The sequence below is a fragment of the Pleurodeles waltl genome, chromosome 4_2, assembly GCF_031143425.1.
Source record: "Pleurodeles waltl isolate 20211129_DDA chromosome 4_2, aPleWal1.hap1.20221129, whole genome shotgun sequence".
NCBI lineage: Eukaryota > Metazoa > Chordata > Amphibia > Caudata > Salamandridae > Pleurodeles > Pleurodeles waltl.
The window spans coordinates 893875502-893900733 of NC_090443.1; the positions used below are offsets into that span (position 1 = coordinate 893875502).

Genomic DNA, 25232 nt, shown 5'->3' on the forward strand with positions numbered 1-25232 from the left:
AAACCCTACAGCCAACCCCCCATACCACCCTACGCTGCGCATGACCCTTTGGCCATGCGTAGTGGGAGTTGACTGCCACCTGTCTCTCTGGGTGTGAGAGGGTGTATCTGGGGGTGAGAGTGGCTGTGAGAAACCGTCTGGGTGTGTGATTGTGTGCATCAGTGTCTTAGTGTGTGCATCAGTGTCTGCCCAGGTCTGTGCGTGGGTGTGTGAGTCTGATTGGGTCTGTAAGTGGGTGCATGAGTATCTGAGTGGAGCTGTGAGTATGTGCACGAGAGTCTGAGTGGGTCCATGAGTGGGTGCATAAGGGTCTGAGTGGATGTGTGAGTGGGAGATAGATGGAAAGAGAGTTAGAGTTTTTTTTTTTTTTTTTTGCTTTGCTGGATGTTATACTTAGAATGAGATTTCTGGACAAATTAAAAAGAAAAATGTATTTGTCAATTTGAAAAAGTGAGATCACCTTTAAGTATGAACCATAACCTTTTGAAGTTTTAAAGAAATTAAAGGACGGAAATGATCAGACACAATTGGAGTAGAACCCTCAACTCTGTGTGAGGATCTGTGACCTTAACCATTAGGCCACAGGTGACTTCTTGGTGGACAGAGTGACAGTTCAAGAACTTGACCATTAGGTCAGCAGTTCCGCTATTCAGCTCAAAATATAACTATAACATTTGTACCAAACATCTTCCTGTTCTTACTCTTTGAAGTCCTTGCATGGAGAGACCATTGCAATGACAATGTCTCTCTTCCAACCCTTTATGGGATGGGAGAGAGAGAGAGAGAAAGAGTGAGAGTACCGTGGGGGGAGCCTGATGGCCCGATGGTCCTAGTCAGCTCCCCGTGTCCTGCAGGAGCCGGCATTGCACCCAGAAGCAGGGAGACTCTTTAAATAGCAGCTCCCTGCATGCAGGAGCAATGTTTTTATCTGTTTTCCCTGCATGCATATTTGCATAGCGTGATCCGGCCCTAGGGGGTGACAGTCCCCGGGGCCATCAGTGGCTCCACGAGGGAGGCCGCGCAGGCCCTCCCTTCAATATTTCACAGCCCCGGGGAGGTGATGATCCCTGGTGCTTGGGCTGAAACAGACCCCCTTCATTATTTTTATTATAGTCCCAGGAAGGTGGTGGTCCCTGGGGCTGCGGGGGGTGGTGGGCCAGCCCACCTGCATCATGTTTGTATAAAGCCACAGGGTGGTGGTGGATTTTAGGGCTGTAGGGGGAGAGGTGCTTGGCACCCCTGCACTCAATATGATAAAAGCCCTGGGAAGGTGGAGGTCCCCACGAGTGCCGGGGGCCAGACTACCCCCCTGAATTAAATTAGCAATGCCCCTGGGACTTGGCCCACCCGGGGGCTTCAGAATAAAGAAGCGCAGGAGATTGCACTTAGTTTTTTTTTTCCTTTCCAATTTTCGCCATATCCACTGGTGAATTGCAGCAATTTTTTTTAATGCTTTTTAGCTTGGGGGGTGGAGTCCCTCTAGGACCCACACCAGAGCTAAGGTGCCGCCACCCTGGCCCCTTTTGTTCTCTTTTACATTTTTTTGAGGGACTCTGTTGAAGCAGAGTCCCAAGATGGCTGCCTACACTTCCTGGTGTGAAGTGCTGGCAGCCAATCAGAGCTGTGCGTTTCCTTGCAAGAGCTCGTCATTTTTTGCAAATTGATTGTGACCAGAGATATAAACATGCATTTTCTCTTTAATATCTACAAAAGTACTGGACACATTTACACCAAATAAGCGAAAGTGCAATCTGCGTACCAAAAGCTATCTTTCTGCCAAATTTGGTGTAATTCCGTCCAGTGGTTCAGGCTGTAGTTGTGTCTAAAAGTTGTATGGGAATTAACATGGGAAAACCACCTTTTTTTGACCCCCCCCTCTTTTTTTCGGCTCCCCCTTGACAAATCACCCCAAAAATTTCCATGCGCAACAAGAATCACCAGCACACTTTTGGGGGGAAAATTTGGTGATGATTCATCAAACGGTGCCAAAGATATAGGCAAGTCAAAAAACTATTTTTTCTATGGAAACCTGGTCCTAACTATAACTACTTAATGGCGACTGCCACTGAGTTAATGTTCCAAATAGTAAGTTAAATGTAGGGACATCTGCTCTGACACTGGTTCATTACCAAAATCTAGTAATCTAGAAATAGGGTGTCCGCATTAAACCTAGAGTGCGGTTTCAATGGTCATTTGAAATGTCATTATTTAAGAATACTGATTGTTAAGACTCATAGTACCAAAAAGCTAGTTACCTATTATGTTATCTGCTTTGAGGTGGGTTATGAATGTAGAACTAAAGTTTAATAATTCTCTAGCAGCTTCTCTGAATGTTAATGCTGATTTTCCATATGGTCAGGTGGGAAAGTCTGAAGTAGTGGTGTTCAGGGGAGGGCACAACTGAGGAGACTTGCCCAGACGTTTAGTAGAGTGATGCTGGTGGGAGTGTACAGAAACACTTCGTGACCTTGCACAAAATTCGTTGACACCCTGCTCACCCCACTTTAAATGAATCACGTAAAGACACCTAAAGCAGGTAGTGTGCCCGAGACTGGGTGTCCGGATTCCCTGGCACTGGAAGTAGTCCGTTGTCTCATAAAACAGTATGAAGAGACATAAAAACACGGCCCCCTCTTTGAGCAGTGAAGAACAGAGGAGGTGCTTAAACAGCATCGATTGCGTATATTGCTTAAATAGTATAGCTATTGTGAGAGACGCCTGGGGTGTCACTGCCTAGAGTTAGTGAAACGTTTGTAATTGATTGTGGTTTTTCTAACGGTGAATTTGAAAATGTAGTGATTTATAATTACTTGTACTGAAGTATGTATTCTCGATAGAGGTTCCATTAATAGTTTCCCTCCTCTAATCCCTTACTCCCCTTTACTGGCACCATCCCTTGTGAATTGTTTTCCATGTAGAGCTCGGCACTCGTGAGTTTGATTTGCTTTGCAGTGGACATGAGTCAGTTGTGCGCCTGACGAGTGATAGTTATTGAGGCCATGTGTGATACGGTTAGTCCTGATTTGAACCGATGCACTTTTTTGAGGAATTGTTTTCCAGATGAAAATATACATAGCCTTACAATGCGGTGGCGCTGCCATTACTGATTTAATACATTGTTTTCGAAGTTTGGGACGATGTTCCTGGTTTTAGCTAGTACGTATAAAAACTGTGCCTCGAACATGCTCATCTGCATCCACTGTCCATGTCATTGTAAGCTGCTCAAGGAAAAGTGGCATATTTGTGAGAGCAGTTAAACGATTGGGGTAGAATGTGCCACGCCCTGTGTATACCAAAATAATTGGAAGATGGCCTTCTAATAAACGTCAACTTTATCTCCCTATGCACGAAAAGCACAGCATGTACCGCTGTTTTGTGGTAGATTTAAAACTATTAACTAAAAATATTAGTTTATTACTTTTTGGAATAAATATGCATAAGTGAATTTACTGAATGTCCGCAGTGATTGCACAAGGGTGTAGAAAACAGATTGATGTTTACCTATGCCTGAAGGACTGGCTGATAAAGGAAACTCCAATCGCCATTGTCAGCAGGATAGACATGTAACAATTCACCTCCTATTCCAATTAGGGTTCATTTTGAATGCAAGGAAGTTGCTGTCTCCACTCAAACAAAAGATGTTTTCGGCAGCAGAAAGGTGCCATGTTTCATGTGGTGCTGGCGTCTCAGGGGAATGCCCCCTTTAACAGGTGTCTTTCAGCAGTGAGGAGAACTTTGGTTAGATCTATTCGCCTCTGCCGAGAATGCCAGCAGTTTTGCATGCTGGAGTTTACAACGCTGCTCTTGCTCGGAGACGCCTTTTATCTTGAGTGAAGCTCAGGCCTCCTGTGTGCCTTTGTTCCAATGCCGCCCCTGCCCAGAGTTCTTGAAGATCATACCTGCAGGACTTCCTTGTTTGAAATTGGTCTGCAGACCCACCTCTGGGGAGCTACTGCTTGGATATCTGTTCAAAGGTAAGGAATAGCCAGAGAGAAGTCTCAGATAAACAAGTTACCTACCTCCGGTAATGCCTTATCTGGTCGAGACTATATCTAGCTGCAGATTCCTTAACTGCGCTCCCATCCTTTTTGTTCTACGAATGGATTACTAGGGTCAGGGCTAACCCCTTTCAGGGCCCTAGTTTTTTCACATCAATAGTCAGTGCAGTTCATATGTCTGTGTTTCTGGGGTAGAAAGTCTAGAAAAGAAACTGACGTCAGCGTGCCTAGGTGGCGCCTTTATAGGTACTGCAATGCCACTTCTGGTGTGGACGACGCAGGCGGAGCCAGTTGTTGCTACCTACTGGCGTGCGGGGGTATTGCTCACGAAAAATCTTCTATATCCAGTCTGACGCCTCTGGAAATTCAATGGTAAGGAATTTGCAGCTAGATATAGTTTCTACCAGGTAAGACCTTACCCCAAACCTAACTAACTTGTTCTACTGGGCCTGATGCTGCCCTACGTTTATCTCAAACTGAATGTGAAAGTGAATTTGAAACCACTTCTGCAATGTCACTGCAGTCAGTGTCACATGCTTTGTGGTTCTGTGAAGATACAGCCTGGTAGGTTTGCATCATTCTGCAGTGGTGGGTATACAAATACTGCACAAAGGAAGACCTTCCTTAGTTTAGAATCATTTGATGGCATTCACGCCAGTTATCTCTGATGGGGGTGGGTGGTGCATATGATGGCCTTGCAGGCATATAGCTCCCACAAGAGAGAACTCTCAAATTAAGTTTTTAGAGTGTGACCATGTGCTTGGATTGAAAGACGTTTCATGTTCATCAGCGTAAGACTGCTTTGTTAATCTAAACTCAAAACAAAACAATGTGCAGCATTCTAAAGCAGGGTGACATACATTGTTATAATAAGGCAGAACATCTGCTGCTCATTGATGCCACATAATATACACCTAGCCAATGATCTATGCCATCAGTTAGTACTTTTTCAGTGGAGCTTGCATCACACCATAGTAAAGCAAATCCTAAGTGTGTGGAACACACCAAACAAGAATCTATTGCAATGAGGTAAAACCCACACCATTCCAGAGGCAATTAGTTTTATCATTACCTTTTATAACACAGATGTTGAGAAAATAGAGGCCCTCATTGATGACAATAATACTCATTTCGTTTTTAAGGTTCAAGCAGGCTATGTACTTGCATGATTTCTATCAACGCATTGGACCTTGCCACCTTCTTAATGTCTACCAACTGTGAAACGGTGGATGATAACTCACTCAAATTCAAAATTATTCTCCTACGCTTGGCGTGTTTCCTGAGTTTGCTTATTTAGTTATTTACAGTATTTATGGAAGTCCTAAGAGGGGCTTGAAACAAACAATTAGGTATTAAGCAAACTGGCAAAAATGTGCTACAACACCACTGTACAAAACCTTGTAAACCTTACCAATGGAAGATTGCCATATGGGTCTATAAAGTACTTTCAGCCTTAATAATGGCAAACATGAAGGAAAAAAGGTGGTTCATGGGTTATGAGCCACTCACTGTGGACATGGTTATGCCCCTACCCCAACTGAAGGGGTAACAGTCTTTCAGCTCTCCCCACACACTGAAACATCTTATCCCACAGCAAGCAAGAGGACATTGGATTATTTTGGGTTTTGGTTTTACGTTTGGGCCATGAGAGCTTGCCTAGCTTTCAAAATTGTCCCACTTGGAATGGTGGGGGCTTCACTTTTTGGACTTTGGGAAGCTGCCATCTAGAAAAATCTATGAGACCTAGATGCATCTAAAAACTAAACATCTGGGTGAGACCAGGGTGGTATGCTTCACATGCACCCCACACCGTTTTCTTACCTACAATGCCCTGCAAACCTCCAACTTTGCTTGAAATCACACATTTTTCCCACATTTTTGTGTAGAAAACTCCCGGAATCTGCAGGAATCCACAAAAATCCTACCACCCAGCACTGTCTCATCTATACCGGTAAAAATTCTGCCCCACTTGTCAGCCTAAAAACGTTTTTTTTCCAAACTGCCCTTTTTGAACCCCCTTTGGTTCCCCCTCAATTTCAACATGTTTTTGGCTCTTCCCTGTCACAGGCACTTGGCCCACTTACACAAGTGAGGTATAATTTTTACCGGGAGACACAGGGTAACGTTGGGTGGTAGGAAATTTGTGCCGGTGTGGTGATCCCACACAGAAATGTTTTTAGCTAAATTTGAGGTTTGCTGAGGATTCTGGGTAACAAAAACATTGGGCGACCCACGCAAGTCACATCTCCCTGGACTCCCGCTTGTCTAGTTTTCATAAAAGTTTGGGTTTGGTAGGGTTCCCTAGATGGCTGCTGAGCCCAGGACCAAAAACGCAAGTCGCCTAACCCCCACCTCCCCAACCCCCCAAAAAAACCACAGGTAGTTTTGTATGTGATAATTCTGATGTGTCCACATAGAGTTTTGGGTAATTTCCTGTCGCAGGAGCTGGGCTTACCCACACAAGTGATGTACTATTTTTATCAGGAGACCTGGGGGGAACGCTGGGTAGAGGAAAGTTTGTGGCTTCCCTCAGATTCCAGAATTTTGCAGTACTGAAATGGGAGGAAAGTTTTTTTTTTGTTTTGTTTTTTTTTTTCCCCCAAATTTGGAGGTTTGCTAAGGATTCTGGGTAACAGAACCTGGTGAGAGACCCACAAGTTACCCCATCATGGGTTCCCCTAGGTGTCTAGTTTTCAAAAATGCACAGGTTTGGTAGGTTTCCCTACGTGCTGGCTGAGCTAGAGGCCAAAATCCAGAGCTAGGCACTTCCAAAAAACATGTCCGATTTCAATGTATAAATGCGATGTGTCCATGTTGCGTTTCCTGTCGCGGGCATTAGGCCTACCCACGCAAGTGAGGTAGCATTTTTATCGGGTGAATTCGGGGGGTAACAAAATAGAAGAACAAGTGTTATTGCCCCTTGCTTTTCTCTACATTTTTTCCTTCCAAATGTAAGTCATTGTATAAAAAAAGACATCTATTTGAGAAATGCCCTGTAATTCACATGCTAGTATGGGGACCCCGGAATGCAGAAATGTGCAAATAACCACTGCCTATCAACACCTTATCTTGTGCCCATTTTGGAAATACAAAGGTTTCCTTGATACCTATTTTTTACTCTTTATATTTCAGCAAATCAATTGGAAGAGGAGTCGGAACAACGCATGCTAGAACCACGCGTGCCTAAACAACGCGGTCGGAACGACGAATGCCTTAACTAAGATATTTCATTGGAAAGGCATGAGTGGGTCCAGCATGCAGCTCCCTCCCCGCACCCCTAAGACAATCGTACCCCAACCACCCACCCCCACCTCCAAAAACAATTCTAACACTACCCCAACCCCCACCCCTAAAACTTGAACTACTCCTGACCCTAAAAGTACAGCGACCCTCCGCCACCCCTAAAAATTTAAAATACCCCAACCCCGCCCCTAAAAACTAAAAATACCCTGACTCCCCTCAACCCAGCCCCTAAAACTACAGCGACCCCGCACCTCCTCTAAAACCTAAACTACCCTGACCCCACCCCTAAAAACTAAAAATACCCTCACCTCCCCACCCTAAACCTAAACTACCCCGACCCCCACCCCCAAAAACAAAAAATACCCTGCCCCTAAAACTAAAGCGACCCCTCACCCCGCCCCTAAAACTAAAAATGCCCCTACCGCCCCAGCCCCACTTAGCTGATCGCGTCCTCCGAAGCCGACTCACTTCTTCTGTGCCTTAACCACGCATGTGCGTTGTTCAGCACATGCATGGTTAAGGCACCGAACAAGGAAGTCGTGGTTAACGAATTGTTGTTCCGCTTTCGTTGTCCACAACTTCGTTGTTTGGGAGTCGTGGTCGGGGATGTTTCCCAATGAATTGCTGTATACCCAGTATTCAATGAAAACCCATTGCAAGGTGTGCAGCTCCTTTATTGGATCTGGGTACTAGGGTTCTTGATGAACCTATAAACCCTATGTATCCCCGCAACCAGAAGAGTCCAGCAGATGTAAAAGTATATTGCTTTTGAAAATCTGACATGGCAGGAAAAAGTTAGAGTAAAACTTGTCGAGAAATGGTCGTTTTTTTCACCTCAATTTCAATATTTTTTTATTTCATCTGAATTCATAATTGTCTACTTTTCAGAAATGTTCAGCTGTCCGGGATCCAGCACTGGTTTCACACTCATTTCTGTCAATAACTGGAAGGAGGCTTAAAGCACAAAAAAATTGTAAAAAATGGGGTATGTCCCAGTAAAATGCCAAAATTGTGTTGAAAAATGTGGTTTTCTGATTCAAGTCTGCCTGTTCCTGAAAGCTGGGAAGATGGTGATCTTAGCACCGCAAGCCCTTTGTTGATGTCAACTTCAGGGGAAAAAAATACAAGCTTCCTCTGCAGCCATTTTTTCCCGTTTTTATATATATATATATATATATATATATATATATATATATATATATATATATATATATATATATATAATAATTTTTTATTTTATTTTTTTTTTACAACAAACACATTTTTTGGTCTCCAGGGGAACCCACAAACTCTGGGTACCTTTAGAATCCCCAGGATGTTGGGGGGGGAAAAAAGGACGCAGATTTGGCGTGTGTAGTTTAGGGGGACAAAAAGTTAGGAGGGCCTAAGCGCGAACTTCCTCAAATAGCCAAAAAAAGGCCTGGCACCTGAGGGGGAGAAGACCTGTCCGCGAAGGGGTTAAAACACATTCTTTGCAGGGTTTATTGTTGATCACATGCTGTGCGCTTTCCTTCCATTTCTGCTGTTGTGTTTGGAGCAGGGTTCGAGTGCTCCATCTGGGACTCCGCCACAATCTGAAAAAGAGCTGAAGGTCACGGTTTGTGAAGTGGAACAGAACCGGCCAACACCTCATTATAGACACTGTTGGATACAGTGACTCACGCACAGCCTCCTTTGATAAACAACTGTCGGGCACAGGACAGTTTAATTGTGGGGTGATTGTGGGTACGCTCAGTATACTCCTCCGTTGTCGAGGGAGTCCAGTGAATTGTCTTTTGTAGTGTACAAAAAAAATGAAAGCATTGCTGAGCTACTGGATTACAACAGTCCTGCAAGTGTAATTTACCCGGAAGATGAAGGTCGAGACCAGGAGGTCTCGGAACAAAAGGGCTGAGAAGTCCTGTTTTATCCACCTCAGTTGCAAAATAGCCGAGGTTATGATACTCGCCCTGGGCCCAACCAGGAGTAAATAGAACAGGAATTCTAAGCGCCGCCTCAGTCAGAGGAATGACTTGATCATGTACCAAGGCCACAAGGAGCCAAGTGACCTCAGTTTGAGTCTGGTTGTCTGAGGAAATCTCAGAGCTTGCCTCAATGAATGAGAAGGTTTGGCACTGAGAAAAAATGTTCATGTTGAGAGCAGACCAGTCTCCAACGCCAGCATCATGATCTGACGATACTACGCCTCAAATGGATGCTTCCAAGAAGAATGAGTTTCAGCTTCGAACACAAGGGTGACCTTGAAAAGGTATAAAAGCCAGTTGATGCGACCAGACTCAAAAGGATTCTTCATTCCTTTCCATGCTGAAGACACTGAAGATTGGAAAGACTCATGCCAGAGGCACAACATACACCAAGACACTGGACACAGTGGCAAGGACTCATGACCATCGGAGGAGTCACAGGTGCACCACACCAAATGTGTCTAAAAGGAAAGGTTCCTTAGAGGAGCTCATTTCATCTGAATTGTTTTTAAGCTAGCCCAAAATGTAGTAAACCCGCGCTTCTGGGCCACCTTTTACGGAGGACACTGATTCCTAGTCCCTGGCTAGGCTCGTGCACACTGTCACAAATGAGTAAGACTAAAGTGATTAAGGAACTGTACTGCACAAAGAATGTACGCACGAGGCACATACATAATGGTATGTGGCAGTGATGAACCCTAACAACGGAGTTCCTGAATGAAAACCTACCCTTTGAGCCAAAAAATGGAATCCTAAAATAAGTTGGCAAATATACCTAAAAAGAAGCGCCCAGCTAGTCCTCTCCTCTCTTTTAAAAATGTTTAAGTCCGCATATGGATTCCCCAACCCCTGCACACCATGAGTGTGTGCATGTACTGGGGGGCTGTGCAGGGAAACTCTGAGACAGACGAGTCCTTGGCGAGCAGGAGTAGAGGGCCCCGACCGCTGAGTTGCTCGTTCGCCAATCATGCAGGATTGCGGGGCCCAGGCAGCACCTTCTTCATACACTGGAGAACGCGGCAGCTGTCTGAAGAGGTGAATGTTACCTCATTTGGACAAAGATGTCCGACGGTTGGACAAGACAGTGGGAAGTGTTCACTGGGATCTGGGACAGGGGTGTGTGACTTGTTAAAGCGTATGGTGGCCTCGTGGCTTAAAACGTGATCAAAAAGGGAACAAATGTGTATTTTATAAGAAGTGTTATTTAAAGATTGGTTAAAAACCCATATGCTAATTTACTAAATCACTTAAACCACGGGAACACTGTTTCTATCTATTTAGTTATAGTCCAGTGTTTTCAACAATCTTTATAAGTGTTTTGATTATCTTATATAATTGTTGAAAGTACGAATACACAATTAATTGCGATAGTGACGTTCTGTGTTTTATGTCTTTGTAGCAAACCGACAAATGGGGAAGTTCGTTTTTTAACTTGCCTATATTATGTAGGGTGGTCATTTTTATGTCTGTTTTGCGTATCTGTAATGCTACTTGAATACTTTTGTTTCTTACTAGGTTTGGGAACTCAGTGACATAGACCACGATGGACTACTGGATCGAGATGAGTTTGCAGTTGTAAGTGTCTGCACTGATGTTTTCAAAAAATGCTTTGTGGCGTTGCAAAAAACAGTACTATAGTGGCCTTTGTGTTCCCACTCTTCAGCACGTCTGAGTATATCCTCTCTAGTGTTTATTTTCTTTTATTCTTCCAACCTAATTAATTAAAAGTAATGCCTGAGCAGTTATTGCCCACTTTTTGATTTCCCCTTAAATTAAATACTGTTCATATAATCAAGTTGTTATGTTATAGATGTTGTGCAAGACAGTGTTTGCCTTTTGGCCGCCAGGTATCTTGCATTTGATTAAGAAAATGCGGTAATGCTGCCCTCTCATGCTGGTGCCTCTGGTGTACCAAGTGAGAAAGGATGCTTTCTGTGCACAGAATGGTTCACAGTACATCTCAGTTTAAGCAGAAGGGCATACCGGGTACATGAAGCCTAGACTATAAATACTCTCCTAACAGACCCTACATTTCTTAATTTGGGCACGGTTGTCTGACAGGATTTATTAAAAGAAGCTCCCTAGACGGCCAGTGAGGTACCAAATGTAAGGCTGTGCACAATGTAAAACAGTTAGAACTGCACCTTCTATTTCACTGGATACCATTGGACAGAACTCGGGGCTCATATGATCCCACTTATTACGAGTAGCAAGGATCCTACTGCATCCGTTTGCAGATGTTAAAGCTGTGGAAGCAGAAACCCCTGCTAATAGCTGGGGCGCTCTACTTATGCAGCACGAGCTTAATCCATTTTCAAAATCATTGGAGAATAAGATGTCTTTATAAACCAGGACGTTGAAGTTATTGAGATAGACCAGTAGGTAAGGGAAGTTCTCTATTCTAGTGGTCCGATTTCCAAAAGTCTGTTGTTATCTGGGGGTCACATTATTATAAAAGATTCATTTTAGGCTGGTCTCACCCGTTCACTGAAATAATCTGTGCTCTTTGCTTTTTGCATAAAAATTACCTGAGTATCACCAACATTTTTATGCAAAACAATGCTGAAGGAATGCAATGCGCTGATCAGTGGAGTCAGATATACATTGAAGAGCAAGAGCGAAAGGGTGGAGTCTTGCGTCACTTAATCAGATGGATCACAGAACATAATCGGGGTGGTGCGCAAAGTTTGTTTGTATTCCCTCCTATTGCCAAACTTGCATGTTTGACTGTAGTGAAGGCCACGGATACGTGTTTTTAAATTAGGACCCTGTCACTATCTGCATCCAATCTGCAATATTCTGGGCGACTTGATGAAATATAAAACACATGGGAATCTGCATCTCCCTGTAAAAAGCTGTCAGAGATGTCCTTACAACAGGCTAGTCATTACACCACGCATTCTGCTAGAGCCCAGCAGCCAAGGTGAAAGGCAGGTCACAGAGCGTCATTGAAGCTGCAGTTTAAACAACGAAAAGTAGAAATGGCTTCTTGTTCTTAGTGTCTTTTCTTCCTAAAATGAACAGTGATCAGCAGATTCATGGCAGATTGTTTATTTTCTGCACAGTTATTTACAGAAAACCAAGAATGTACTGCATGTTACTAATTCTGAGCTACTGTCCTTTTTACCGATTCTTACTTTTTGTATCAAAGTACTTACTATTTGTTGCTGTCTTTAATGTTTTGCTACAGATTTTGCTTCTAATCTTCATATAAGCACCACACGAGCTCTTTCATATGAACGAGCAAGACACCAAAGATTTAAGATTTTGTGGGACGAATGATCGTGTGGCCATGTGTTATAACAAATAAAATGCCCTCTGCTGTAGGTGCTTCAGGTCACCCCAGAGTTCCATGGCCTTGTAAGGGAATTTAGGTATATTCACAGAACTTCTTGGTAACTTGCAACATCCTTATAACGAATGGCAGGCGGTGCTTTATCCCATGTATAGTAACACATTCTGTGTTATGGGGAACAGTCATTCCTGCTTGCACTGCACTGAGACTGCTATTGCTCTTGAAGAGAAATTGCAACTGAACTGAGTATTGGATTTTCTACGCTAGACAGACCTTGGTCAGATCATAATTTCAGTGTAGGGCTTCTGCCTGAATCCCTGTCATTGATGCTTCCTTCAGTCAAGAGAGTTGGCCCGTGCTTACTGATCCGGTTGGATCTCTCTCATTGAATCGTTATTGCTAACAACATTATTAGCTCTTTGGAAAGCTTTGGGGCAGATGTGCTAATCTAATGTCTTCTCTTGAAGGCCATGTTCCTTGTCTATCGTGCCCTTGAGAAGGAGCCTGTGCCGATGTCTCTGCCTCCTGCGCTGGTCCCACCTTCAAAGAGAAAAACCAACAGCAGTTCATCAGGGACAGTGCAAATGATTCCGCCACTACCTTCTCCACCGACCAAGGAATCACGTCAGTCCCTGCCTCAAGCTCCAATTTTACCAACAAAAGCACCCGGTGTACAGGTACCAGTACCTAAATAATATAATATGTTTTGTTTTCATAGTTTGCAAAGTTGAAAAAAATCACACTCACTGATAGAACTACATTGTATTGCCTTCAAGTGTTCCCCTTTTGTAGAAATCATTTTGAGCTTAACATTGGAGTCCATTGCCTTACCGGTTCAGTGAGAATGCATAGACTGCAAAAACGTTTTTGGCAGAAACCGAATTCAACAAATAGATTGACAAATCGTAACCATTCATAAATATTCAGTAATTTCGGCACATATTTGATTCTTCATTCCAGCCGGATCTTCTGCCCACATGTTAGGATTCGTTATTGCATTATTTTGACCTTAGTCTTAGCATATTTGGGGGAAAGCACCTGGAAAGTGAGATGTGCCTGTTGACGTTTTCTTAGTGAGCGATTTATGCATGGACAAGTTCTTTGTTATATATGGGGACTGTTCACAAAGGTGTTTTGGAGTACGTACAATAGTACTTTTGTAGAACTCTTTCTGCACTAAGGCATACCTTCAAGAATTGGCTTCAAAACCGTATCAAAAGAAATGTTCATAGGCAATTAGAGCAAACGGAAAAAACTAAGTTCTCTTTGCCCTTTTTATGGCCTGGTTCTACAGCCCAGCTGTTGCCAGACAATTATGTGAGCATCACTAGATATTGGGTTGGCTCCACCCACATGTTGGGAGCCAGGAGTGCATTTTCTGATTGTGCAGAAGTTGTGTGCTTCAACAAAAAAGGCCTTCCTCACAGCTGTGATCATTTTGTTCATTGATACAGCTACCTGAGCTTGAACATTTAGGGGTATGCACAGTAAATTGGAATGCTGTTAAAGTGTCTAGAGTATTTGTTATTTTTCTCTGGCAACAGCAGAGATGGGAGGGTGCAGTCATTAATCTACATGGAGTTTTTTTGGTCTGGCTTTATTCCACACACATCGATCTGTGCCCCTGCTATTTACTTGTAATGCTTTGCATTACCATAAAACATTACTTTAAGCCAGACCTATTGGCATTGCCAATTGCCAATGCTTGTACTGATAAGTGTAGGAAAGTACCCTCTTTTTGGCACGGTTAGCCACACTTTATGCCTGCTACAAGTGTGTTTTGACTGTGTTCACTGGGATCCTGCTAACCAGGACCCCAGTGACTATGCTCTCTCCCTCTAAACTGTGTTGTTTAGGACTTTGCACACCCCACAACTGGCATACTGGTGCCCCCATATAAGCCCCTAGTATTCGGTACTTAGGTACCCAGGGCATTGGGGCACCAAGGGTTCCCCATGGGCTGCAGCATGTATTGTGCCACTGATGGGAGCCCATGCAAAAGGTGTCTGCAGGCCTGCTATTGCAGCCTGCGTGAAAAGGTGCATGCATCCTTTCACTACAGGCAACTGCATCAGGTCACTGTAAGTCACCCCTGTGGTATGCCCTCCTAGCCCAGAGGGCAGGGTGCAGGTACTTGTGTGTGAGGGAACGCCTGCATGAGCAGAGATGCCCCTACGAACACCAGTCCCATTACACCGAACTTAGTCAGTGTGGGGAAGCCATTTAACTGGTGTACTAGACACGGGTCACTACCTGTGTCCAGCTACATAATGGTAACTCTGAACCTGGGCATGTTTGGTATCAAACATGTCTAAATCATACCCCAATACAGTTGCCACTATTGGTTGTATGATTCTATGTACTCTGGGGGCTCCTCAGAGGACCCCCAGCATTGCTCCTATTGTCTTCCGGGTTTTCCGGGCAGCCCAGGCTGCTGCCACCCCTCAGACAGGTTTCTGCCCTCCTGCTGCTTGACCAGTTCAGGCAAAGGAGGACAGAACAAAGGATTTCCTGTGGGGGAGGGAGGTAACATCATCTCCCTTGGAAATAGGTGCTACATTGCTTGGGAGGGGCAGCCTCCCCAAGCCACTGGTACGTTTTGAAGGGCACGTTTGATGCCCTCCTTGCACAAACTGTTTTTCATCAGTCCAGGGACCCCCCGGTCCCTGCTCTGGCGCGAAACTGGACAATGGAAAGGGGAGTGACCACTTTCCTGTCCTTCACCACCACAGGGGTGGTGCCCAGAGCTCATCCAGGTGGCCACTTGATTCTGCCATCTTGAATCCAAGGTTGGCAGAGGCCCCTGGGAACATCTGTGTGGCCACGTCAGGCAGGTGACGTCACAGCCCCCTCCTGATAGGTGGTCACCCTTCTGGAAGACCAGTCCCCCTTCCTCGGCTATTTAGGGTCTCCCTCTTGGGTGGGTCCTCAGATTTGACGTGCAAGATTCCAGTAGGACTCCTCTGCATTGTTACTTCATCTTGTAGCCACTGAGACTGCAACTGGACCCTCCAGGAATCGACAATCTGCAACTTCAGCGACGACACCGCTCTGCAATATTGTTTCTCCAGCTCCTTCCAGCAACTGCAACATTTTCCTGGCTTTGCATCCTCTGAGGGTGACGAGTTTTCAGCCTTCACAAGAAGTAAGAAGGAATCTCTCTTGGAGTGGAGGAGTCACTCCACTGCGTCCTGCAGGCACCAACTGCAGCGATGACTGGGTGCCTAGATCTTTTCTTCTCCGGAGATGCGTGGATCCTGCATCACAGGTGGTGTTCTGGAGTGGTACCCGTGATACTCTTTACCAGCTGTCCAGCTTGGGAGACTGTTAGCCCTTGCCTCTCGTTGCAGGACAGTACCTCTGTACACCATGACTCTTGCAGCTATCAAGACTTGTTTGTTCCTCCTCCAAGGGATCCTCAGGCTCTGTGTAGCCCCGGCCTCCAGCACTCCCTCCTGCAAAGCAGTCTCCTGCTTGCAGCTCCAACAATGTGGGGCTCATGTTCTACTGTGCTGAGTGGGCCTCTCTGCGACACCTGTGCTTACTGCCAGTGGGTTGCCTGTGGGGGCTGCCTCCTCTTCTTGTGACTCTCCCAGCTGCTGAGGGTCCCCCAGACTCCCCTCCTTGGGTAGAGTCCCCTGGACCCTGCTGGTCCTCTTCAGCCTTGCAAACCTTCTTCTCAGAGTCTTGTATTTGCCAAGGCTTGGTGGTGGTTTTCCAGCACCACAGACCAACTGCTTCACGACCGCCGATGTGGGACGTCACTTGCATCACTTCTGGAACTCCTCTTCTGCTCCTGTGCTGCACTGCTGACCACCTTTGTCCACCGTCAACCTGGTCCTACATCCACAGAAGGTTGGGTAGTGGCTCCTGCCACAACCGGACACTCCATCAGGAACTAGACTTGGTCCTCTTGCTTTGCAGGTCCTTTTCTGTCTGGATCCACCTTTGGGTTATTTCAGTCTTGTCTGGGTCTTGCACAATCCTCTTCCAAAGTCCTCCTGTTGGTGTTGGGGGAAAACCAGTAACTTACTTCTGGTCGCTGGGGGTTACTCTGGTGCTCACCTCTTGGGTCCCTAGTTCCTCCAGCTCCCCTCTACTGATTCCACTTCCTTGGTTAGGGGACTGCCTTTCACATTCCACTTATTTAGTATAAGGTTTGGCCCTCCCCTAGGGCCCTCGCTGTTTACTGTTGCTTATACCAATGCCTATTGCTTTCTATGCTATTTGCTGATTGCTAATGTGTATATAATAATGTGTTTACTTAGATCCAGTTGGTTCATTGCCTATAAAGTATTTTAGTATTTGTTTTACCATAAATTAAGTAACTTTAGTTTTGTAACACTGAGTATTGTCTTTCTTGTGTGTAAGTGCTGTGTGACTATAGTGGTATTGCATGAGCTTTGCATGTCTCCTAGATGAGTCTTGGCTGCTCATCCACAGCTACCTCTAGAGGGCCTGGCTTCTAGACACTGCCTGCACTTCACTAATAGGTGATACCTGGACCTGGTATAAGTTGATAAAACCATAGGTGTTCACCACACATCAGGCCAGCTTCCTACACTTATGTCATAAAGTACCTAAATACACACGAAACCCTCCTCAGGGATCCGTGTCTGATCCTGGAGAAATTCAGATGATCCGTATAAGCATAAGTAGCCAGATGAAACACGTAGACCACAGTTAGAGATGCAGGAAAATTACATTTACTCCAGAAGCATCTGACCAATTGAAAATAAACTACGCTGTACACAGGGCATTCCTTTAGACCAATAGTTCCCAACCTGTGGTCCAGGGACCCCTGGGGGTCCACGAAGCCTCCACAAGGGGTCCGCAACGGCTAAGAAAATGTAATAATATGAACAGATTAGGTCCCCAGCTATCAGTAATGACTCAGTGGGGGTCCATGGAGTCCAATAATGATTCAGTGGGGGTCCCCAGGTTCCAATAATGATAAAGTGGGGGTCCACAGAAGTCATAAGGTTGGGAACCTCTGCTTTAGACAATTTTACATTGCCCCTGCTTCATTAAGAAGATTTAAAAAGCTCCCTGGACTAGAGAAGTTGAGCCTGTCTTGATGTAATCTCATTCCGGGCGAGGACTCCTTTAAGCATGCCACTAATTTATAGCGGTGAGACTACTTCTAAAAGACCCTCTTTACTGAAAGCATGTAGAGGGATTCGAGTACAGCCCGGAGTAGCCTTTGTCTCAGTTTTGGTTGCTTCCATTCTGCACTACCTAATCATCATTATTCCACAATATAAACGGCATCACATGTTCATTCAAGAGACATATTCTAGAGAGACAGGTTTTGGACAAGCTCCCTAGTACTATATTGTTGCTCAAAAAATCTCCTCTTTTTCATTGTCATTTGATATTATCCTGTTTTTTTAAAGCAGTTGACTAATGTCCTGTAATGTTTCCAACCATTGTACAGAACATCAACCTTAATTTAATACATATGTATAGAGTAGAATCCTGCAGGATATGATGATTTTATTTAAAAATGAAGTAAGAAGGAAATTATTACTGCATACAATTCCATTTTCATTTCCATCTGTTGTTAAACGTAACACAGAAATACGTAAGCTGTTTTATTAAGAATATTATTCATGTTATTTTTAATTTGAAATTACTTTTTTTTTCTCCCAGTGGGTGGTTTCACCCACAGAAAAAGCAAAATGGGATGACATTTTCCTGAGAACCGACAAAGACATGGATGGCTATGTTTCAGGGCTGGAAGTAAGAGAGATATTCCTTAAAACTGGACTTCCTTCAGGGGTTCTTGCACATATCTGGTGAGTATGTGTTAGAGTAAAATTATTTTAATGTTTATTTTTCTGGTGCTTCCTTGCTTCTGCTGCAAACCCGTTGACTGAAGTACATTCAAAATAGGTTGCTTGAATTGGTGTTTTAGATATAAATTATATGTTTATGTTCATGTGTTGCTTCTGGTCTATTACTTGATCCATTTACCGTCACACCAAAAGCATCTGTCTTCTACACCCAACATGATGGCCATCTTTATTTTTGACATTGCACAACATTTTCCGTTGGATTAGAGAAAAGTTACCTTAAAATCTATGGTCTTTAACTGTGAAAGTACGCCATTGGTTACATCATGTGACAGTTTCAAAAAAGAGAAGAGGAATTCAAGAATTTATGCAGTACAAATGGCCAATATCAAGAAGAAATTAATTGGGTATTTAGAAAACAAATTGTTGAAGCACTTTGTGGTTTGAATGACAAAATATTATATGCAAAATCATCTCATATAAGACCATGGTGCAATGTGATGTCTGGGGGGGTAAGGGGAAGGCATAAGACATTCTGGGGGGTTTTGGGCCAAAAAACATTTGGCATACCCAGACTTCGTAAAGCGTGTAACTTGGTATGCTTATTTATTTTCTTTAACCTGATGATCAACTTAAAAATACTGAACGACAAATACCAGAAAATCACAGAACAATGCATTCTGAAAAGCCAAGATTGACCGAAGCTGTGAAGCATAATGAGTTTTTTCCCACATTGCACTTAATTTACTTTTTTAACACACAGGCAAAGTGTTATATCCTTCATTGCCCTGTTAAGGACCAGTTTATCTGTTTGGGAGTAGGCTGTACACTCAATATGGGATGTTACGAAGTCGTATAGAATGTTCTGATGTGAGCTGGTCACTGGAGACCTGGGCAGCAGTTAGAGGTTGGATGGGACCTTCTGTGACCAATAAACCTATTTCTACTTATAACCTCCTGGTCCAGGAATTAATTAAGCTGGCTGCTTGTCACAGAAAGACAATATTCTGTAACATTTGTCGGTCCTGTACAATGTCCAAACATACAGTTTTTCATCATGAAGTAAGTGGTAATTTTGGGTGCACTTGGATTTCAATTGTCATTGTACATTGACACAAGGTGTGAGTGACCCCCCCCCCCCATCCCATGTGTAGTGTGTGTCACACTGTCGTCTTGGCTTCACCCGCTGTGAGCATTAAAGGGCGGTTTTTGGACCTTCGACCACTCCGGATGAGGCTGTGTGGGAGGCAAGCCAGAAGGTGTTAGCCATCTGGATCTGGACAGATGGCCATGTCCAGTGCTTTCTATCCTTTCTCTCTAACAAGCTCCCAGGCGGCACTATGGAGGGTTAGTTTGGGGCAGGGAGGGTTAGCCCCCAAAACTGCCTGTCCCTCAGGGTGGCCGCCAGTCCGGGTCAGGCTTCAGTTCTAGTAAAATCATATTACATCCGGGGATTTGATTGCCCTGCCTGTCGGCTGAGCCGCTATAACACTTCAGCCTCCGGCTTCACCCAGTGGTGGACATCGCTCCGCTAAGCCGGCAGTGCCATGCCCACCTTCCAGTGAATTACTGTACCAAGACTGGGTCTATGATCCTACTTCCTGCCTTGTCTGTCTTGGGGTGGTGCATCATTCCCAGTAAGCATGTTTTATGGGTATTAATGTGTTGCCTACCTGTAACCCCCCCCCCCATCACAAAGTCAGGTATGGCAAGTATGAAGTTCCCGGCCATTGACGACACTGAAAACGCGTCCAGCAATGCCAAACCACCCTTATCAAGAGCAATGTTCACCCATTCCTAGGAGCCATTCCCTACATTTCACTAAAAATACCCTCTCTTGTTCTTGGATGCCAGAGGCTAGCCATCTATGATGATGTGGGCTTAACCACGTCATCAGCCATTAGAGCTGGTGCACTAGATATTACAATTTGTAGACTGGTGCCCCCAGGCCTCCCGCGGCCATAGGGAGGCACAATTTCTCCAAAGCCACTTTGGCGTCATCCCATGGCCCAGATTAGCCCCGAAAGGCTGCAGTTCAAGTCGCTGAATAATTTGTGAGATCATTTTAGGGGCACATTGGTGAACCTGTACTCAAGTAGTGGTAAAGCCACCATTTTCACCAGCTCCACTTGCCTAGTGGGGCCAGAGAGGCCATTATTCTTCGGAGTGAGGCGACCATTCTGTCTAGGTTGCCCTGCGTATATTCACTCAGTTCCTGGACATCTAGGTACGGAAAGTTGTGCAATGCAGTTGGGATAGTGTGTGGCCAAGTCCCCTTCAACAGGGTGAGCATAGGTCTGACAAGTCGAACAAGTCCAGCAACCTCATTGTTGGCATTAGCCCAGTGGTGACATCATGCAAATATAATAGAATATCATCCATGCAAAGGGAGAGGAGAGGAGCATGCTTCAGTCCATCCACCATCAGCTCATGTCTATCCACCATCAGCTCATGTCTTCCACCCAGTGCTCACATTTTGCATGCCAGCGCCCCCACGGTGAGCGCTAACAGATGTGGTGACTGGCCAACCCTAACAAGTGCCTCTGTGTATCTGCCATTGGTCTGAGTACTCATGACCCTCTTGGACTCTTGCCTTTGGGGCCATTTACAAATACCTTCCCCCAAATCCCATGCGATGGAAAACTGCAAATAGGTGTGCCCAGAAGAGACACACTGGCCTTTTCAATGTCCACCGAAACACCTACTGCTCAGTGACGTTCCGTTGACAGACCATATATTATGTGAAACAGCCATTTTATATTCGCGGAGGCAGTTCTCCCAGGAACAAAGCCATTCTTGCTTGGATGGATAAGGGACAGCAAGCGAGGTTAGATGCTGTTGGTGATGAGTTCTTAGAATCCAAGTTCACAAGGACGGGGGGCCTGTAAGTGCTCCTGTTCAACATAACGCAGCCCTGCTTTGGAATCATTACTATTAGGGGTTCACACAAGAATTCTGGAACCCTGCCTGCCTTGTGCTCCGTTGTGTACATCGTCTCCAAGGGTTTGAGGACATTAGCCTGACAGCATTAGTAAAATTTTAAGGGAAGGCCATCATTACAGGGTGTCTTACCTGTTGCAACTGTTTAATCGCCTAGGCTCCTTTGCCTTCTGTCATGGCGCCTTCCATTTGTTGTCTGTCTTCCACGGTCAGTTTGGTTAGGGGTATGTCAGCCAGGAAATAAGTCATCTGTTCCGTGCTTGCGTTGAGCACCGGTCCATACCAGGCTTTATAGTAGCCTGAGAACACTGCTACGATGCCTGGCAGTCTATACACCTTGTGTCCATTTGAGCGACAGATGGCTGTTATCAGTGTCCACTCTCCCTTTGCAAAAGCCCGCGAGTAGGCGCCCAGTGCCAACCTCCTCTGTGTGAGATCGCACATGTAATAATGTACAGCCAGCCTGGCCCCCACCTTGGCTTGGACCATATCGCAGCGGGCCTCCACCATCGAGATCACAAGACCATCCAAGCGCCTGAACTCGTTCTCCATGTGTCCCGGCTGAGGCAGTAGTGTAGAGCATACTTCACTGGAGGTCTCAATACATATCCCTCCGGATATACCCCTTGTGATGTCCCATTTGACTAATGGTGTGAAGGCTGCACCCGAATTGTCACCAGAATAGTTCAGCGTTTCTTCCACCATTGTGTGGCAATACGCAGCATCCTCTAGTGCTGAGCATTTTAGTCACCAGGAGGAAATGCGAGTCATCATTGGACCCAACCACAAGGCCAACAGAGGACAGTGGTCCAAGCAGGTCTTTGCTAAGTATTCTACTTTGAATCTAGCTCCTGTCAGGTGTCGAAGTGAGAAATAAGTCTATCCTTGTGTGCATGTGGGGAAAAAACAGGAGTATTTCCTCCGCGGGTAGGCCCTTCACCACACGCCTAGTAGGAGCCTGTTAGTCAGCCAGTCGCAAAGCTGCTCCACCTTCTTGTGCACGACTGCTCCTTACAACGGCAGGTGCGAGTGGTCCAAGACAACATCCACCACACTATTAGTTTCAGCCTAGCACCAGGGGCTCATTTAGTGCGCTCTCGAGGAGCCCTGCCAGGGAGCGCAGGTACGCTGCCTGGCTCACATTCATGGGGTAGAGTCCCAGCATGTGTATCAGGGAGCTGTCCAGCTTTCAACTCAAACACATACATTCTTTCTGGCTCTGTTCCTCATCATCTCCCCACCCAGTAGCAGAAACGGCACTCCAAGTGCTACCCATAGAAGAACTCCCCTGGGGTATGCAGAAAACCCGGTTTAGAAGACTTTCCACCTGGTCTGCAGCCACCATCCAGTCAAGTGTGTTTCCTGTATTATGGTGACATGAACTAAGCGTCTCGGCAGGTATGAGCAAACCCAGTGACACTTAACCGACAATACCAGCCCACAAACGTTCCACGTCACGAAGTTGAATGTAGGGTGTTGCGCTCTGTTATCCACTGTGATAGTTCAGGTATGTGGTGCCAGCTACGTTTCCTCTCGCATCCATCTCGAGTCAGCACTCACAACCCGTGTCTCCACTGTTGGTGTTCCCCGGACCTCACTAAGCCACCCAAAGTGCACAACATCCTAATGTTTTGTGCAAGCAGTATAAAAGCAATATGAAGTACAGACCCCAACTTTGACTTGCCTCCCCAGGCAGAGATGACAACCAAACTCGGCCCATGCTTAAAACTAAGGGAAATGTGAATATAAGAGGTGAGCCCCCATATGGAAGGTTTGCTAAGGTAGTAAGAAAGGACAGCGTGGAAGAAGTGGATAGGGAAGAAACCATGGCTGGTGAAGTCCCAGCCAGACAGGGTAAAATGAGGCAGGCAAATACATATATCATATCTAAATCAACTCAGTTTCATGGGATGTGCACAGAAGAGCCACTCATGACACAGATTACGAGGGTTGAGGTCCAACGCGAAGTGTCATTTCAGTCCTCCTGTTCTCAATTCCTGTACTCAGCCGGGTCTCCCCAGTGGCAGGGGGCATCCCCACAGTAATGTTGTTTTCCATGGGGGGGATGTGATGCCCGGATCAACCAGGCAGTCAGGCCGTCGCCATCACGGCAGTCCGTACGTGGGTTGGATGCCAAAATCAGTCTTCCTCCGTGGACTGTGGCTGCATGATCTGAACAATGGAAACGTGGGGGTGGTTTCACGGAGCGTCTCTGCAGCCCTCAGCACCATGATCTTGTCTGTGTCCGCCTGGGATTTATTGGGGGTCATGACCGCTTGGTCATAGAGTCCCCTCTACCTTTTACTTTTCCGCCGGCATGGACCTCTGGATCGCTGTGACCACTCCTTCAGGCCCGCAAAGATACAGGGACTTGTCCTCATGATTGATCAGCAGGCAGACCAGAAAGAGCAGAGCATACTTCAGGCCCATATCTTGCAGTTTTCTTTACACTCCCAGGAGTGAAGCTCTGTATCTCTGTACCGCCAGGGTGTAATCCAGGAAAATTAAAACTTTAGTGGTGTTCACTTTGTAGTGGCTGACCTCTCTGGCGGCGCAAAGACTGATGTCTCTGTTGCGCAAGTGAATTAGTTTGGCGACCACTGGTTGCACTGGAGCCCCCGGCGGTGGCTTCCTTGTCGGGTCCTGGTGCCCTTGCTCCAAAGGGAAGAAAGTGAATAAGCCACTAGAGGTGGCCTCCCTATGCAGCCAGTCTGTCGGGTGAATAATCATGTTCTGCTGGTGTGCGACCTCAGGCAGGCCCATGTCAGGTATCATAAGGCAATCCATATCAGACCACAATCCATTGATACGCCTTTCATTGACATTGTCTAGGAGGCAAACCAGCGAACTTAGCCTCAGTTGTGGGCCTATCAAAGTTTTCACTAAATGGCTTCCCTTAAAAACATGTGTACAGTTTTGCAGGGCTATCAGATAGAGACATTCTCAGGCTTACCAGTTTTTTTTTCCAACAGTGGTTGAATAAATCTCTGTGAATTGGAGGATACGAAGTCAAACTAACCTAAGAAGATGGCCCCTTTAGTCTTGCCACTTATCAACAGTTTTGTAACTCTGCCACAGATATGTGGCCATCCATCAGTGGATTTTCCATTGTTTCACCTGATTACAGGCAGCCACACAGATCTTGAACCCTTCTCCCCCTACCCTGGAGGGCTACACTAGATTCTAGGATGCTCATCCTGCTGCACCTTTACTTTACTTCTCCTCCGTTAGTGGCGTTGCCTGTCTTCACTGCTACAAGCAGGTGTCATATTTGTATGGCAGAACTTTATTTTATAGTTTTATTGATTCTCACATGTATTTTAGTTGTATCTCTTTTCTTTGTGGTCTACACTGGTTGGGGGGTTCCAGTTTTGCAGTCTGGCACCAGTTTTAAAGTGTAATTCCCCCCCTTTCTCACTTGGAGATCACACAGACATGTCCCTTTGTCGATGGCGGACTATTTACACGCTGTCACATTGCATCTGCTCTGGGGACACGCACAGCGGGAGTGCACAAGTTGTGTTAAAAGCAAGCCTGTCTGTGCCTGTATCTAGCCTTGTGTCAAGAACGTTGGCCCCCTTGGCTGCCTCTCCCACCTGGCTGCAGAGCACTGCAACTAGCTCCCCTTTGTGATCAGGAGTATTTCTAACCACTGGGAATTCAGAAGAAGCATTCAGATATAGATTGTCCAGTTATATCTGCAATGAGTGCTCCCCTTACTATTCTGCTGCATGCCTCAGCGCCAGGAAGTCCATGGGTATTGGTGGAATCTAAAAAAATTGTTTTGTTCATGATGAAGCTGAGTGTATTACACTGTATATTAGTACATGTTGCTCCATATTATTCGAAATTCCTGCTTACTCAGGGATTTATTCTTCATTTTTGGTTGGTTTGGTGAATGCAAGTCACCCCTGAACTAGTTTTCAAATCTGGTATGGCTCCGGTCCACTTAAAATCTATTTTACAATAACAATCTTAGCAGAAGTTTGATATTATT

At 45.4% G+C, this 25232-nt stretch overlaps 1 protein-coding gene across 1 annotated transcript in view; it reads left to right on the forward strand.

The window, feature by feature from the left end:
• EPS15 (epidermal growth factor receptor pathway substrate 15) overlaps positions 1–25232 on the forward strand; it is a 792619-nt gene that overhangs the window by 283903 nt on the left and 483484 nt on the right. The window contains exons 8-10 of the mRNA XM_069232684.1: positions 10721–10780; positions 12968–13177; positions 18153–18298. Of these exons, the coding sequence (XP_069088785.1) occupies positions 10721–10780; positions 12968–13177; positions 18153–18298 (416 nt within the window). The remainder of the gene's footprint in view (positions 1–10720; positions 10781–12967; positions 13178–18152; positions 18299–25232) is intronic.